Source organism: Desmodus rotundus, chromosome 7 (assembly GCF_022682495.2).
Source record: "Desmodus rotundus isolate HL8 chromosome 7, HLdesRot8A.1, whole genome shotgun sequence".
NCBI classification, from domain to species: Eukaryota; Metazoa; Chordata; class Mammalia; order Chiroptera; family Phyllostomidae; genus Desmodus; species Desmodus rotundus.
This window is the reverse complement of record NC_071393.1, coordinates 82,487,024-82,504,825: the sequence shown is the minus strand read 5'-3', so window position 1 is coordinate 82,504,825 and position 17,802 is coordinate 82,487,024. Positions and strand designations below refer to the sequence as shown.

Here is a 17,802-nt window from a genome sequence, read left to right as displayed (position 1 = left end):
CCTGGTATTTATGTTGTCTTTCTCTCTCTCTCTCTCTCTCTCTCTCTCTCTCTGTTTTTCAATTTTAGAGAGAGAGAAAAGTGGGGAGAGAGGGAGAGAGAAACATCGATTTGTTATTCCACTTATGCACTTACTGGTTGATTCTTATATGTGCCTGACTGGGGTTTGAACCTACAACCTACGTATGTGCCCTGACCGGGAAATCGAACCCGCAACCTTTTTGTGTATGGGATGACGCTCCAACAGACTGGGCCACCCAGCCAGGGCCACAATCTTATTCTTTATGTTATCTTTTTTAAGAAGATGTATTCATACAGGTTGGGGCAAAAGTAGTTTTACAGTTGTGAGTATGCAAAACAGTTTGTTCTTGTGTTATTTATTAATTATGGTATTATTTTTCATATAAACTGTAAACCTACTTTTGTCTCACCCTATATATTAGTATGTAATTTTTTAAAATCCAGAACACTTTAAATTTTAAAATGGCCTATAGATTATGCCTTTATGAACCTAGTTGTTCTTTGCTGAGGTGAAACAATGGCAGATTGTGTAGACCTTTTATATAAGCAGATATTTGCTTGCAAGCTTGACCCTGTTGCATCAGAAGCTGGTGCCATCAGGAGCTTGCGTTCATACCTGCCAACTCTGAGTCACATGTCAGGAGCTGTGTTCCTGGTGCAGTGTTGAGGTCATAAGTCAAGTTATGAAATATCAAGAGAAAAAAACTATACTTTTTTGAATAATTTAACATAAATGTTGATGATGCTATAAAATCTCATGACTTTATTGTGCACATGTCAGTGTTTATATCAATCATAATATAAATTATCTTTTTTACATATATGTATAAAGGCGTGGGTGAAAATTTGACTGACCCATCTGTGATTAAAGCAGAAGAAAAGAGGTAATGAATTTTAATAATTTTATTTGAACAATTTCATAATTTTAAGTTATACATTTCTATTTGCACAAACTAACTTTTTTTTAAATTTAAACTACCATTGCCATAGGTCCTCTGATATGGTTTTTGGCCCAGCAAATCTGGGAGAAGATGCAATAAAAAACTTCCGAGCAAAACATCACTGTAATTCTTGCTGTAGAAAGCTTAAACTTCCAGGTAAACATTTGCTTGATCAGTATGATGTATAAATTGTTAGCAAAGTTGGTTACAACAGTGCTTTGTAAGGCCAGAGGCACAAATGCATAGTTGGTTATAAATCTGTGCTTTCTTATTTATAAAAACACCTAACATTCATTCATTTCATATATCTATTATGTGTCTGTTAAGATGTCAGGAATTGTGCTAGATGTTAAAAATATAGTAGGGAACTAGACAGACGGTTCTTGCCCTCAATGGAATTTAGTCAAATCTTGAAGACTGGTAAGATTAACAGGGAGTTAGTTACAGGACTGTCATAAATGCCAAACAGAAAAAGTAGAACAGGTAAACAGAACACTTAACACAAACTTCGAGGTCAGGGAATGCTACCCGGGGAAACTGACAGCTTCGTCTAAAAGTGAAGGATGGAAAAAAAAAAAAATAAAACTGAAGGATGAATAGACTTTCAAGTTAGTCTCCCAGAAGTTAGAAAAAGAAGCAGGGATAGGAACTACAGATATATTCTATCATGATAGTAACTTCATCTTCGTATTTGGTTGGCCAAAAAGTTTGTGTGTTTATTTCCATAAAATAAAGACACATTTTGTATTTTCACCAATAACTTTATTGATTTGGATATTTTGAGTTTGTTGTCCATCTTTTGCGTGGTATAATGCTGATTGTTCTCAGTTAATGTCTCAGTTCAATCGCTATCAACTGGTCTACCTGACCATGAGCAGCATCATCCAGTGAGAAATCTCCAGCACGAAACTTTGCAAAGCACTTTGGACACGTTCAATCAGTCACAGGTCCTTCTCCATACATTGCACATATCTTATTTTCTTTGTCTTTACCTTTCTTGAAATAATAAAGCATAGTACACTGAAAATGTGCCGTATTTTCTTCCATTTTCAATATTAAAATGGCTATACAAAAATTCACCAATTTTCATAAGTTTCTTTTAAATGCACACTGATAAGACAGCTGTTACAACACAGTCTAACAAAATTGTTTTGAATGAAGTTAAAGACAACTAAGTGCCAGTAGAACCATCATATGGAGAAAACTTTTGGACCAACCCAATATTTGAAGAATTATGTTGTTACTGAATTGTTAGTTACAGCATAAACCAGGGCTTCTCACCCTTTGGTGTGCATCAGAAGTTCCTGTGGACCTTTTTATAAAAATTACAGGTGCCTGGGACTTACCCCTGAGCTGTATTTTTAAAAGCCCCTCTCATTATAACCAGTAATGTAGTAATTAAGGGCTTGGACTTAGGAACCAGACTGCATGGCTCCAGAGATACATGTGTCATAGAGACTGGTTTTCTTTTTTGAGGATTAAATGAGTTGGTGTTTGTGGCACACACTTAGAACGGTGCCAGGCATATAAGAAACGTAAATGGTACTGTTTTCAAATTTAATTGTTCATTATTGTTGTTGTTAGTATACAGAAATACCCTCCCTTTTTTTGTATATGGGCCTTGTATCCTGCAACCTTGCTGAACTCCCTTATTCCTGGAGTCATTCAGTTCTTTTTAGGAAGGGGTGCTTTGTTTTTTTGATTTTGTGGTTTTTTTGATAAACTTTTTGGAAATTTCTGTGTAAACAATAGATACAGTTCTATTCCTTCCTTGCCAGCCAGTATACCTTTATTTCTTTTCGTGGCTTGCACTGGCAAGGAATTCCAGTACAATCCTCACTAGGAATAGTGAGAGTAGACACCTTGCTTTTGTTCCTGATCCTAAGGGGAAGGCATTCATTCTTTCACTAGTAAGATGATGTTAGCTGTAAGGACTTTGTAGATATACTTTATTAGGTTGAGGACATATCATCTCTTCCTTGTTTCTTGAAAATGCTTATGCTGAGTGGATATTGGATTTTGTCAATTTTTTTTCTGCATCTATTTACAAGACCATTTGGTTTTTTTCTTTAATTGGTTAGTATTACAGGAATTGACATTTGAAATGTTGAACCAGTCGTACATTTGCAGGACACAGTCTGCTTTACCGTGGTATACTATCTTCTGTATGTGTTGCTGGGTTCAGTTGCTGGTATTTTCTTGAGGATTTTGGTGTCTCTGTTGATGAAGATGATCTATGACTTATTTTTTCTTGTACTGTCTTTGTTTTGTTTTGCTATCAGGATAATATTGATCTTAAGTTGGAAGTGTTCACACCTCTTCTGTTTGGGGGAATAGATTGTATAGAATTAATATTCCCCTTGAAGTGTTTAGTAGAATTGTCTAGTAAAACAATTTCAGTCTGAAGTTTTCTTTGTCAGGTGGTTTTTAATTAAGAGGGGGGTTTTTTTTCCCTCCCATAAAGGTAGGATTGTTGAGGATATCAGTTCCTTTTTGAGTGAGTTTCAGTAGTTTGTGTCTTTCCAGGAATTGGTTCATTTAATTTAAATTGTCAGATTTGTGGGCATAGAGTTTTTTATATTGATATTATTTTAATGTCTGTGGGGTCTGTGGTAAATTTTCTCTTTCGTTATGGTAATGCTTTTTGTTTCTTGCTCAGTCTAGCTAATGTGTATCAATTTTATTGATATTTCAAAGCACCAGCTTTTGTTTTTATTGTTTTATTATATTTCCTGTTTTCAGTTTCACTAATTTATTCTCTTCATTATTTCTTTTTTTTTTTTTTTGATTATGCTATTACAGTTGTCCCATTTCCGCCCCTTCACTCAACTCCATCCTGCCCACCCCCTCCCTCCCACATTCCCCCCTGTAGTTCATGTCCATGGGTCATACTTATAAGTTCTTTGGCTTCTACATTTCCTACACTATTCTTACCCTCCCCCTGTCTATTTCCCCCTATCATTTATGCTATTAATTCTCTGTACCTTTTCCCCCCTCTCTCCCCCTCCCACTCCCCTATTGATAACCCTCCATGTGATCTCCATTTCTGTGGTTTTGTTTCTCTTCTAGTTGTTTGCTTAGTTTTCTTTTGTTTTGGTTTTAGGTGTGGTTGTTTATAACTGTGAGTTTGCTGTCATTTTTACTGTTCATATTTTTGATCTTCTTTTTCTTAGATAAATCCCTTTAACATTTCATATAATAATGGCTTGGTGATGATGAACTCCTTTAATTTGACCTTATCTGAGAAGCACTTTATCTGCCCTTTCATCCTAAATGATAGCTTTGCTGGATACAGTAATCTTGGATGTAGGTCCTTGCCTTTCATGACTTGGAATACTTCTTGCCAGCTCCTTCTTGCCTGTAAGGTCTCTTTTGAGAAATCAGCTGACAGTCTTATGGGAACCCCTTTGTAGGTAACTGTGTCCTTATCCCTTGCTGCTTCTAAGATTCTCTCCTTCTGTTTCATCTTGGCTAATGTAATTGTGATGTGCCTTGGTGTGTTCCTCCTTGGGTCCAGCTTCTTTGGGACTCTCTGAGCTTCCTGGACTTCCTGGAAGTCTATTTCCTTTGCCAGACTGGGGAAGTTCTCCTTCATTATTTGTTCAAATAAGTTTTCAATTTTTTGTTCTTCCTCTTCTCCTTCTGGCACCCCTATAATTCGGATGTTGGAACATTTTAAGATGTCCTGGAGGTTCCTAAGCCTCTCCTCATTTTTCCGAATTCTTGTTTCTTCATTCTTTTCTGGTTGGATGTTTGTTTCTTCCTTCTGGTCCACACCGTTGATTTGAGTCCCAGTTTCCTTCGCATCACTATTGGTTCCCTGTACATTTTCCTTTGTTTCTCTTAGCATAGGCTTCATTTTTTCATCTAGTTTTCGAACAAATTCAACCAATTCTGTGAGCGTCTTAATAACCAGTGTTTTGAACTGTGCATCTGATAGGTTGGCTTTCTCTTCCTCGCTTAGTTGTATTTTTTCTGGAGCTTTGAAGTGTTCTGTCATTTGGGCCTTTTTTTTTTTTTTTTTTTGTCTTGGTGCATCTGTTACTTAAAGGAGTGGAGCCTTAGGTGTTCCCCAGGGCAGGGTAAGGCTGGTTGCTGTGCTGTGACTCTGCGCTGTGACGCTGTACGTGGGGGAAGGGCCGAGAGGGAGCAATGGCGCCCACTCCACTCTCCACCGGATTTCAGTCTTTCACTCCGCTACCCACAATCAAACTGGGCCCCTCTGGCGCTGGTTCCCGAGTGGGTGGGCTTGTGCACGCCCTAGGCCCCTGTGGGTCTCTCCAACCACCTCTCCTGTGAGGCTGGGAGTTTCTCCTGCTGCCGCCCCAACCCCCACGGGCTCTTTCAATCAGAGGTCTGAGGCTTTATTTCCCCGCGCTGGAGCCCTGGGTTATGCGGTCTGCTTCTCTCCCTCTGCTTCGCTTCCCTCCATTCGTCCCGGTTTATCTGTGCACGAGTGTGGGGCCCCGGGGTGCTACCCGTCACTCTGCCTGCCCAGTTCTCCGCCACTCTGAGTCCGGCCCTCTCGGTTTATCTGCGTGAATGTGGGGCCGCGGGATCTGCTAGTGGTCAGACTGCCTGCCCCGTTCGTCCCACACTCCGCCAGTCTCGGTCCTGCCACAGCCACGCGAGTCCTCTCCGCCCCAGTGCCCGTCTCTGCCCCTCCTACTGGTCTGGATGTATGTTTCTTTTTTATCTACTTGGTGTCGGACTTCCTTGCCTTTTGATTTTCTGTCAGTTCTGGTTGTGCGAGGAGGCGCAGTGTGTCTACCTACGCCGCCATCTTGGTTCTCTCCTCTTCGTTATTTCTATCTTTCTGTTTGCTCTGTTTACTTTGGTTTTCTCTAGTTTGTTAAGGTTTATTATTGGTTTGAATTAGAGTGGCTTGATTATTGATTTGAGATCTTTTCTAACAAAACATTTAGTGCTATAAATTTTCCTCTAAGCATAGTGTTAGCTACATCCCATTAATTTTGGTATGTTTTATTTAACATATTTCTTATTTCTCCTGTGATTTCCTCTTTGATCCATGGATTACTTAAAAGTATCTTTTTTAGTTCTTAAATATTTATAAGTTTTCCAGTTATCTTTCTGTAACTGATTTGTTGTTTAATTTCATTATGATAAGGGAACATACTTTATATGATTTCAATTAAAAAATTAACCATGTGTAGTCTCTCTGATGAACATTACATATATGCTTGAAGAGAATATTCTGTTGTTGGGTGGTGTATCTATAAGTTAACTGAGGGAAGTTTTTTGATAGTGTTCGGGTTTTTTATATCCTTGCTCATTTTCTGTCCTGTTGTTCTGTTGATTATTTAGAAAGTAAGTCTCTAAGTGTAATTAATGGATTAATCTCTTTTGTTATTCCGTTCTATTTTGAAGTCTTGTTCTTAGGTGAATATACAGTTATAGTCCTTATGTCTCCTTGGTGAATTGACTCTCTTTATTATTATATAATGCCATGGTAAATTTTCTTGTTAAGTTTACTGTGTATGCTGTTAACTATTCTAGCTATGTCTTAATTACTGGTTTCATCAGATATCTTTTCTCATTCTTTTACATACATATTGGGTTGGCCAGAAAGTTTGTTTGGTTTTTTCTGTAAGATGGCTCTGGTAGCACTTAGTTGTCTTTAACTTCATTTGAAAAAAATTTGTTAGAGTGTCTTGTGACAGCTGTTATATCAGCATGCCTTTAAAAAAAAAAGCTTATCAAAACTGGTGAACTTTTGTATAACCATTTTAATATTAAAGATAGAAGAAAATACGCAGCATTTTTTGTATATTATGCTTTATTATTTCAAGAAAGGTAAAAACACACAAAAAAATAATGTGCATTGTATGCAGAAGGTGTGTGACTGATCGAACGTGTCAAAAGTGGTTTGTGAAGTTTCATGCAGGAGATCTCTCTCTGGAAGATGCTCCACAGTCGGGTAGACCAGTTGGAGTTGATAGCGATCAAATTGAGACATTAATTAAGAAGAACAGTCAGCGTTATGCCATGTGGGAGATAGCCAACATTCAAAATATCCCAAATCAATAAAATTAGTGGTGAAAATGAAAGATGTGTTTTTTATTTTACGGAAAAAACTAAACAAACTTTCTGGCCAACCCAATATTAATTGCATTTAAAGTGGGTTTCTTGTAAACAGCATAAAGTTGGGTCCTGTGTTTAATTTGCTATTTGAAATGTGACAGTTTTTGTTTTTTAAATGGTATTTTCTACCCTTTATATTTAATGTAATTATTGATGTAGTTAGATGTAGACCTGCTGTTTTATTTTTTTTATTTTTTTTATTTTTGATATCTCTGGTTTGCTTTTTGTGAGGGGAGGGATCGCCTCTGTTTTTGTATTCTGTTTTATCTTTACATTAGTTTTTTACTGGTTGCTGTCACTTTCCTTATCTAAGACAGTGTTATTTTTGCCTTCATTCCTGTAGGATATTATCACTGGATCTAGAATTTTAGGTTGACACTTTCTTTTTAAGCACTTAAAATATGTTCTGCTGTCTTCTGGCCTCTTATTTTTGATGAATACTCCACAGTCATTGGAATTGTTCTTTCCTTATATGTGAGGTGTCATTATAATCTAGCTACGTTCAAGATTAGTTCTTTATTTTTGGTTTTCATCATTTTGATTCTGATACATGTAGTTGTGGCTTTCTATGAGCTTATTCTGTTTTAGGTTTACTTAGCTTCTTGAATTTTCATATTTATGACCTTTATTAAATTTGGGGAGTTTGTAGCTATTAGTTCTTCAAATATTTGTTCTTCATCAGTCTCTTCATGTCTTTCAGGCTCCCATGGTAAGAATGTCAGGCCTTTGATGTTGTTCCCCAGGAACCTGAGACTCTGACTTGCCCTTGGTTCCATTGTTAGTTAACAACATTATCCAGGCTTGCATTGTGATTTTGTTTTTCTCTATTTTTCTTTGTGTACAGTATAGCTAGAAATGCACTCACATTCCCTAAGTTCATACTAGCATAGTCTCGATTTAAAAATCTATCAAAAATTATTCATGCAGTGGTAAATGTGCATTTGGATCATTGAATATAGGCTGTTACACTCAAAAGTAACAGTTCATATTCTGAATGTCATTTCCATCTTATATGGAGATAAAAGTATAAGGGTATGTGCATGACTATGGTTAGTTTAAAGTGTAAATTCGATATTACTGTGTTCAGTTTTCCAATTATGCAACTACTGTATTATATGCTTGTAACTCCCTAACTGATTTCATCCTGCCCCAAAGCTATAAATGCAGTCTGCATACTGACAGTGTCAAATTTTACTGAAGCCTTAAATTAACTTCTTCCCTGAGCTCCTATTCCTGTATTCAGTTTCCTACATTTCCACGTGGATACCCTAAAGCATCTTTATAAGTAATATGTTCATTCCAGAACTTTTGACTTTTATTTCCCACCCTTACAAAACTCTGCTTCTCCATTTCATTAATGGTTACCCAGTTGCTCAGGCTCAAAACCCAAAAGCTAGCCAATTCCCTTTTTTTCTTACCTTTCGTAGCCAATCTGTCAAATTCTGTCAACTCTAATTCTGAAATCTGCATAGAAATTCTCTATGTCTCATCTTTAATTGCCACCATTTTGTTTCCTGGATTCTTGCCAATTGCCCCCTAACAAAACTTTACATAACAATCAGAATAGTCATTTAAAACAGATCTAATTATGCTTCTCCCTTAAGACTGCTTAATACTTTGCAGGTGATCTGTATTGTAATCTGTTCTCCTTTCCATAGGTTGCACCCCGTAACTCAAGGATCAGGAAAGGTTTCTGTAAAAGGCCGAGGTAGCAAATATTTTAGGCTTCATGGGCCATACGACCTGTGTCTCAGCTACGTAGCTCTACCATTGTGCTGACGTAGCCGTAGATAGTCTATCAACATATGTTCATGGCTTCATTTTAATAAAACTATTTACAAAAACAGCCGGTCGGATGTGGTCCACAGACCCTTGGCCATTCACTATTGGTTCACCTCACTTTGTACTCACTTTGAGTCTTTCCCTCATTCACTGCATGCAAACCACGCTGTTTTCTTGGCATTCTTTGAACATACCAAGTCCATTTCCTTCTTACAGTGTACAGTTAACAACACCCCCCCCCCACCCCCCCACCCCCCCCCCCCCCCCCGCCTAGAACATTCCTCCTAGAGCTTTGACAGTCACTTCTCAGTATTCAGGTCTTTACTTACATGTCACCTCCTATGGCTTTTCTACCCAACCCTGTCGAAAAGAATCACTTGCTACTATCTCTCATCTGGCCCTCATCACACCGTTCTTTAAAGCACTTGTTACTATTAATTCTGTCATTTTTCTATTTGTTTTTCTTTACCCACTAGTATATAAACTTGATGAGATCAGAGACCTTGTCTGCCTTGTTCATGGCTGTGTTTCCACACTTCAATGAGTTATTGACTCATGGTCAAAGTGTCATAATTATTTGATGAGTGAATTATTTCATTTTTATGTGTATAAATTTTGTGACTTTTGACTTTATAATAACAACCTGGTATAAAATAGATCTGGCATATCAGAGGAAAATTGATGTACAAATGTTCTTAATTTTCTGTTTCTTCTAAGACTGACTTTTTTTTCTTTTTTTTTGTTGGGGTGGTGAATAGACCTGAAGAGGAATGACTATACACCAGATAAAATTGTATTTCCTCAGGATGAGCCCTCGGGTTTGACTCTTCAGCCTGGAAGTGCCACCAAAGAATCAGAATCCACTAATTCTATCCGTCTGATGTTATAACCGTATCGTTGGTTTTGTCTACACCTCACAGCAATGTTTCTGTGTCACTTTGCATTCAGGAGGGAATTGTTTGATAATACAGAAAAGTGTGTGCAAATTGTATGTGCTAGCTCTGGAACAGTTAAAAGGTCAATTTTTATTTTTTTTTTTTTACAATTAAACTAGTCAATCAGGAATTCCCTATAGCATACAGCTAGCAGCTGTTAAATTTTAAAGGTAAAGAAAAATTAGTATTTGTAACTTTTAAAGATCTCTCTTTAGCAGAGGACTTCATTTGACTTTGTTCTGATGGGGGTGGTAACTCTCTCACGTGGTCCAGTACCACTAACCAGGTGTGGTGTCAGCACAGATGCTTCGGCAGCTGCTTTACTGACGTTCAGCCAGCGGAACGAGGCGATCACCCGACCTTTGGTTCAAATGGTAGTCAGATGTCTTCCTCAGTGTGTCCAGTGATGATGTCTCTAGTTCCCAGCTAGATGCTCGGTGGCCATGGAAAGGTGATGACTTGTTATAATTCTAGATCCCCAGGAATATAAGAAGCCTGAGCTGAAAAACATTTTCTAAGAAGGACTTAATGAATCAGGGTTAGGCACCATATTTAAAGATAGAGCCAGTTTTTTGTTAAATAGAGCCCAAATTGTGCAAAAGTATTAGTGGGTTTTTTAAAAAACATTGTTTTATCAAGTCATTGCTAAGTAGAAGAAAGCCATGGTTGACTTGTATAATGTAAATATATCAAAGGAGAAACTTAACTCATTGTTCAAGAGAACTTACATGAGAGAAAAATTGAAGTACTTTTTTTAGTCTATACCTGTAGTAACAAGCTGGAAGTTACATACTTCTCTGAAGATTATATTGACAGTATATCAAATCAGAATGTAAGCATGAATTCTTGCATATATTTAAAATTGTGTAGGAACATCTGAACATGAATTTTGTTTGTGATTCTTATTTAAGAAATTGAGTTGGATTATCATGTTGGGAGATTGCAATGCAACTTTATGCCAATAAAATGTAATTTAACTGCCCCAGATATTGTTGAATACTCAACAGCAAGACAAGCTCTTCATCTGACTAAAATTTTATGCTTTGATTTTTTTTGTTGTCTCCTAGGTACTAATTTTAATTTTTATTTGGGAAAGAGCAGTGTAAATCTTATTTGTATTCAGTAGTGTATCTCATAGATACAGACGAAGCAAGAAGAGATAAGCTGTTTAAATAGTGTTTAATATTGATGGGGGAGAAAGAAAAATGTATTAAAGATATTATCCTATATACATTTTGTATATCATTAAATCTTTAAAAGAAATTAAATAAATTTATTCTTGTTTACAAATGTTTAGTGAGTTTAATCATTCTGAGAAATTATCTATCTTCAGAGTATTAATTTGTTTTCAGAGTGTCAGTTTTTTCAAATGAACCATTTGTACACCTATGCTTTTTGATGCCCCGTCCTATACAATGTTTAACATGATCTTGGTTTCCTACTCTGTTGCTGCTGTTTTTAATCTGCTTCTAGTTTTGTCAGGAAATGGGGATATGGGTTATCTATTGATGTTTAACTTCATGTTGATTACTTTTACAAAATAACTACAGTAGCAGACATTTATTTAGTACTTAATATGTGCCAGGCATTACTCTAAATACTTTACATATATCAACCCATTTAATCCTATAACAGTCCTCTGAAGTAGGTGGTGGTGTCCTATCTTGTCAGTTACAAAATCATTTAGTTATGTAAAGTAACTTTCCTAAGATTTTTACAATTGGTAAGTAGAGCACTAGGATTCAAACCCAGGCCAGCTGGCTTTTATCTGTGCTGTTAAGCCCCATGCTACATTGACTTAGAACATAGAGAAAAGATTTTAAAATGTAAGGAAAAATATAAAAATTACCTCCTTCCCCATCTTTAAGTTGACCTGTGTTGCTTTCATAGGTCCTCTCTGCCTCTGCCCCGCACTGGACAACACACTCTGCAGAGGCCCGGGAGGGTCCTTCACTACAGTGGCACCAGGCCCCTTGCTTGTTTGCCATAAGCATGCTGTTAAAAATATGCGATTTAAAAATGGTTCCCCACAATACAAACTCTCTCGAGGAATGTAGGTCACAGTGATATAGTCTGTGCGTTTAAGTAGACAAGGCAAAGAGTACATAATAAATAGTTGTTGATCACTTAGAAGAGAGATGAAGTGATTAGTGTTTTCAGGAAAGGGCGCGCCTGTGGACAGGGACTGGCGCGATCTTCCTCATTTGCCACGTCTGGTCTGTTGGTTTTCCTAGCCGAGCTTCACACCCGGCATCCGTATCTGAGGAACCAGGCCCGCGGACCTGCACGACTCGCACTTAGTTAAGCGCTCAGTAGTTCTGTATGGGGTAAAACCTCTCAACTGCTGTGCATCTGTTTCAGAACTAGTTGTTACCAACTAAAAGCTGTCTTACTTATTTTTGTATTTCCTAATGCCTTGCTGGAGTTTGTAGCATAGAATATAGGTGTTGCAATAAATACGCGTTTGAAGGAGGTGCCACAGAATATTTCCAATATTAGATACTTGGTGAGCTATTTTTAAAGAAAAATCGCAAGGTAAGAATCTGACCCTCTCTGGAATGTGTTTTCCTTCTAGGCGCTTCAGAAATTCTTCAGAGCAGCCCTGACTGGCATGGTTCAGTGGGTTGGGCGTTGTCCTGCAAACCGAAAGGTCGCCAGTGGTCCGATTCCCAGTCAGGGCACAAGCCTGGGTTGTGTCCGGGTCTGCAGTTGGGCGCGCATGAGAGGCACCCGATCAGTGTTTCTCTCCCTTTCTTTCTCCCTCCCTTCCCCTCTCTAAAAGTAAAAAAAAAAATTTAAATCTTAAAAAACAAAATTCCTCAAAGCAGAGTATCTTCCTAGGGTTCATGATTTCACCTTGGTGAGCATGAGCAGACAGGGTTATTCAGAAAAGTTCCCTACTGCAGCTTGCAGTAAATAGCACCAACTGAACGGACTTTTTTTTCATGCCCTGCCCCACCCCACATTTAGCTCTCTCCTCTACAGTTAGTGCTGCGTAACAACGCGTCAGTCGATGGCCTATTGCATATACCAGGTTGGTCTCAGGTAGTAATGGAGCTGAAAAATTCCTGTCCCCTTCGTAACAGCAAAATGCATTCCTCACATGTTTGTGGTGATGCTGGTATAACAACCCTGTACTGCTGGTCATATAAACTATAGCACGCATCATGGTGCACGATACTTGAAGATGGCAGTAAATAACGCTCTTGCTGCTTTGTGCATTTACCGTACTGCTCCCATTAGAGTGCGCTCTTTCTCCTTTACAGCAGACGTTTGCTGTAAAACAATGTACCGTGGCACACTGGCAGCAGCCTCATACATCTTGTTTATATGACGTCACTTGATTGCATCATTTTCGCTTGTGTTTGGTTTAATCTCATGGAGTTTTATTTGTACAGTGACATGTACAGGCTTGTAGCCTAGGAGCAAAAGTCTGCCATCCAGGCTAGGTGTGTCATGGGCTATACCGTCTAGGTTTGTGTCGGTGCGCTTCGTGGTCATCCCAGGATGGTGAAATCGCCTGATGATGCACACAGTGCTAAAGGGCACGTGAATGACACGCAGTCCTGCGTTATGGAACTTTTCTCTCATTTTAGTTATTAATGTCTTAATATATGTTTCCAAAATATAAGAACTGCGATATCTTTACACCCAAAAACATTAAGTTCCTTAATATTGTCAGGTAATGTAAACATTCTCAAAAAATTTTTTTTACACTTGGCTTGAGTCAGGACCCAGATAAGATCATACATTGCAATCGCTTGATTTGTCTTTAAAGTCTCTCTTGATATACAGGTATATGGTGTTTTCCCCCAGTTTATTTTTTAAAGAACCAACTTGTTTGTTCTAAAGTTTCTCACATTCAGTGTTTTGCTTAATATTTCTATTAGGTGTCATTTTATGTTTCTGTTCCCTGTATAAGCCATAAGCTAGTTATTAAGCGTACAGGCTTGGTAGGATTTAAGATTATGTTTTGATAAGAATGCCTCGGTGGTGGTGTGTATGCTTCCATTAAGGAACAGATCTGGCCCTGGCCGGTGTGGCTTGGGTGGAGCTTTGTCCTATAACCAAAAGGTTGCAGGTTTGATCCCAGGTCTAGGTATGTATGGGAGGCAGCACATAGATTTCTCTCTCTCTTTCTCTCTCTCTCTCTCTCTCTCTCTCTCTCTCTCTCTCTCTCACTTTCTCTTAAAAAAAATGCCTTTGGGTGAAAATAAAGAAACAGGTCTGCTTGTCTTTTTGATAGTCATTGCCTAGGTTTATTAATTAGGTCACTAGTTTTCAAAGTAGACCATAGACCCTGAAGTTCCCCCAAACACTTTTAATGTGGCCCAGATTTTATCAATGGGGCAAAATCATGATGAATAAAACTGCTGGTACCTTAGCATGAATAAGGAAATTGCACCAAACTGTGCTAGTGGTGGTTCTACGTATTCTGCAAGATAACTGGCCAGTAATCTTTAAATGTGTCAAGTTCTTGAAAGTCAGAGGGATACATAGAACTTTCATGTTGAAGGACACTAAAGAGAAAGGACAGCTAAGTGCAACATGTGATCCCAGCTAAACCCTGTGCCTGGACTCTGCCCTACAAAAACTGAGATAATAAATGTGTTGTTTTAAACCACTATGTGTGGTAGTTTGTTACACAGTTCAGCACACTAATACAGAGGCCATCTGACTCATGACCATACATACAAAAATGTTGAACAAGAGATTAACATAGAATCCAGCGATCCTTGAAAATCTACATCATAAACAAGATGGGTTTGTCCAAGGAACTGAAAACTGGTTTAATACAAAGGTCTGTCCAGAAGTTATCCAGTTGTGTAATAGGAAAAAGAGACATTTATTGAAGAAGATACACAGGAAACATCATACATAGAACAATGACACTTCAGTCCCCTTCAAAGTTGGCACCTTGGGACCTCACACAGTTCTCCCAATCGCCATTAGCTGCCCTGTTGTATTTTCCTGAATCTCATCGACAGTGTGAAGTCTCTCCCCTTTCAAAGGTGATTTTCGTTTTGGGGAAAGCCAGGAGGCACAGTATAGGAGACCGTTCTGTGTGGCGTGGGCCCAGCTCCCACTCAGGCCAGTAGGGAGCGAAGTCCAGCACACAGGACCCACGTCCACAGATAGATTCTCCAGTGGGGAATCAGGCCTGCATTGTACCTAGGCTGCTTTGGGGCTTGCTTTTTGCAAAACTGCCCCACCCTGAATTGAGGCAGCAAATGTTTACTGCATATCTTTAAAGTAACTTCCTAGAAATCTATGCTAAACCTTCCAAGGACGAGTGTAACCAGTTTAACCACTTTTCCCTTTACATTTGCAAATATCCTTCCTCTTTTATGTAATTAGCAACACCCTCTCCTTTATTTTCTGTAACTGCCTAAAGTGAACCTGTGCATAGTAAATGAGGATCATCTTCAACGCAATGTGCCCAGAAAAGCACTAAAAGCTGGTCAAAGCAAGGGTGGAGGCACTCTCCTCTCGAGAGAGTGGCTGTGCCGTCCCTTTTCCTCCATAGGACTCGGTAGTCCGTTTGAATTGTCTCAGCCACAATACACAGATCCCGTGGGCTGGGATCCGCGTCAGCACAGGGCACCAAATCTGGGATGTAGGGGGACTAAGTCACCTGGGTGATTTTATGTTTCGCAAACTCTACAGGAGATGTGCTGCATGAGTGGTCGCGTTGTTGTGATGAAGCTGCCAATCACCAGTTGCCCATAGCAGCAGCCTTCTGAATCATCTGAATAGTTTCTACGGAGGAATGTTCAAGCTTAATGCAAAATTTGATGCAGATTCATTGCTGTACTCAGTCATTTTTAATGCGATGGTCATACAGTACACATGCTCACTCAATGGTATCTACCACCCTCACTGACTAATACAGTAAAGTTGTCATTGTTCACACATGTGCATTCCAGTCCACTCTCTTTGGCTGCCGAGTTACATCGATGTCATGCAAACCATTCTCATTATATTAATGGCTGGACTCTTTCCAGACAAACCTTGTTATACAGCCATCATCAACAATTAAGCATAATAACAGTAAAGAAAAATCTCATGATTATCTCAAAAGAAAAACCTGATCACGATCTTCATTCTTGATTACAACTCAAAAACTATGTCCTTAGCAAACAGTATAGTTAATGGTGACTTATGCAAACTTTTCCTTTTAGTCCAGGTAGGTATTACGGATACCTACCATCCCCACTTCTATTCAGTATTTTTCTGGAGGTGCTAGTTCAAAGGGGTAGAAATTAAAGTCACAAGAATTGGAAACAAGTGATTTTTTTGTAGATGACAAGTGTGTAGGAAGAAAACTTACATAAAAATTAGACATAAGTGTAGAAAAGCTTCTAGATACAAGATAAATATATGAATTGTATTTTGACCCACCAGCATCAAACTAAGACTTGGGAGAACTTCACTGACAAAAGGAACAGGGTGATAGGATTCAAGACCTGCAGAACCTCCACTAAATTGATTTCTAGAAACACCTCTGTAAATAGACCCCAAATACCAAATATCAAGGAGCTGCAAGAGTCGGTGCCTCTGGTTGCCAGGATCCCTCGTCCAGGTGTCAAAGAATGACTGTTCTTAATGCCCGTGTAGACTGAGCATGTATGTGTGTTCTTAAAACCATGTGGCCATAAACAGTGTGCACACTACAGGCAAACTCTTCAGCAACTTACTTGACTTACCAGTAATATGGTTGGAGATAAATCCATACTACAAGTAGCTCTACTACATTCTTGTTCTTTTTAACTTTTTAGTTTGAGATAATTTCAAACAGTGTTATAAAGAACTCCAGTGCCCATTCACCCAGGCCCACCAGTTGCTGACATTCGGCTCTATTTGCTTTATATCGCTCTATCACTCCCCATTCCCTCCTTTCCGCGTGTCTGTGTCGGTGGGTGTCCTGAGTCATCTGAGAACGGGCTGCACATATCAGGACCCTAAATCCATCAATGTGTATCTCCTAAGAACGAGGACATTCTCCTTCATGAACAGCACAATTTTATAAAATCCGAAGATTCAGTACTGGTATAAAATTGTTCATCTGTAACCCATGTTCAGACTTCATCAACTGTACCAATAGTGTACTTTTATAGCAACTTTGTCCTAATCCAGGATCCCATCCAGGATCAGGGATTGTATTCGCCTTGTTCCTCTAGTTTTATTTAATCTGCACTAGTTATCAGCCTTCTTTATCTTTCCTGACATTGATATTTTTGGAGAGTTTTTTATTACCTCCTTATTTTACTTTATGCAGAGTTGAAAAAAGAAAAATTTGGCCCTGAAGGCTGTTTTTTACTTACTCACTACAATGGCGATTTTCAACCAATGTGCCACAATAATTTTTTTAAATTTTATTATTTTTTAATCCACACCTGAGGATATATTTGTATTGGTTTTAGACAGAGGGGAAGGGAGAAAGAGACGGACAGAGAGATAGAAAGAAACATTGCCCTGAGCAGTGTGGCTCAGTTGCACAGCAACCTGCAAAGCAAAGGCTCACTGATTCCATTCACATTGGTGTTTCTCTACCTCTTTCTCCCTCCCTTTCCCCTCTCTAAAAATAAATATTTTTTTAAAGAAAGAAACATAGATGTGAGAGAGAAACATTCATCGGTTGACTCTTGTACATGCCCTGACCAGGGACCAAACCCACAACCTAGGCATGTGCCGTCACCTGGGATCGAAACCACAACCTTTGGCCTATTGGATGATGCTTCAACCAACTGAACCATCTGGCCAGGGTGAGAATTTTTAAAACATGTGATACCTGACTATTTAGTCAGGGGCACTGACTTCTTTTCCCTTAGATTGTCAAATAAAAAATGACAACAGCCAACACAACAATAGCCGTTTGGTGCAAATGAATCAAAATTATTTTTTTTTTCAAAAAACTACATTTTTTTGGCCAAAAAAACCACACATTCTTCTGTGTGCCAGAGAATTTTAGTCATTAGTTTGTGTGCCAAGAGACGAAAAGTTGAAAACCATTGCCCTACA

At 38.6% G+C, this 17,802-nt stretch overlaps 1 protein-coding gene across 2 annotated transcripts in view; it reads left to right on the top strand.

Annotated features, from left to right (window-relative positions):
- TRPM7 (transient receptor potential cation channel subfamily M member 7) overlaps window positions 1–11,070 on the top strand; it is a 135,513-nt gene extending 124,443 nt beyond the window's left edge. For both annotated transcript variants that reach the window (XM_024568092.4, XM_053929050.1), the window contains 3 exons: window positions 853–904; window positions 1,011–1,117; window positions 9,604–11,070. In XM_024568092.4, coding sequence (XP_024423860.3) covers window positions 853–904; window positions 1,011–1,117; window positions 9,604–9,734 — 290 coding nt within the window. In that variant the 3' untranslated portion in view covers window positions 9,735–11,070. The remainder of the gene's footprint in view (window positions 1–852; window positions 905–1,010; window positions 1,118–9,603) is intronic.
- The last annotated feature ends 6,732 nt before the right edge of the window (window positions 11,071–17,802 follow it).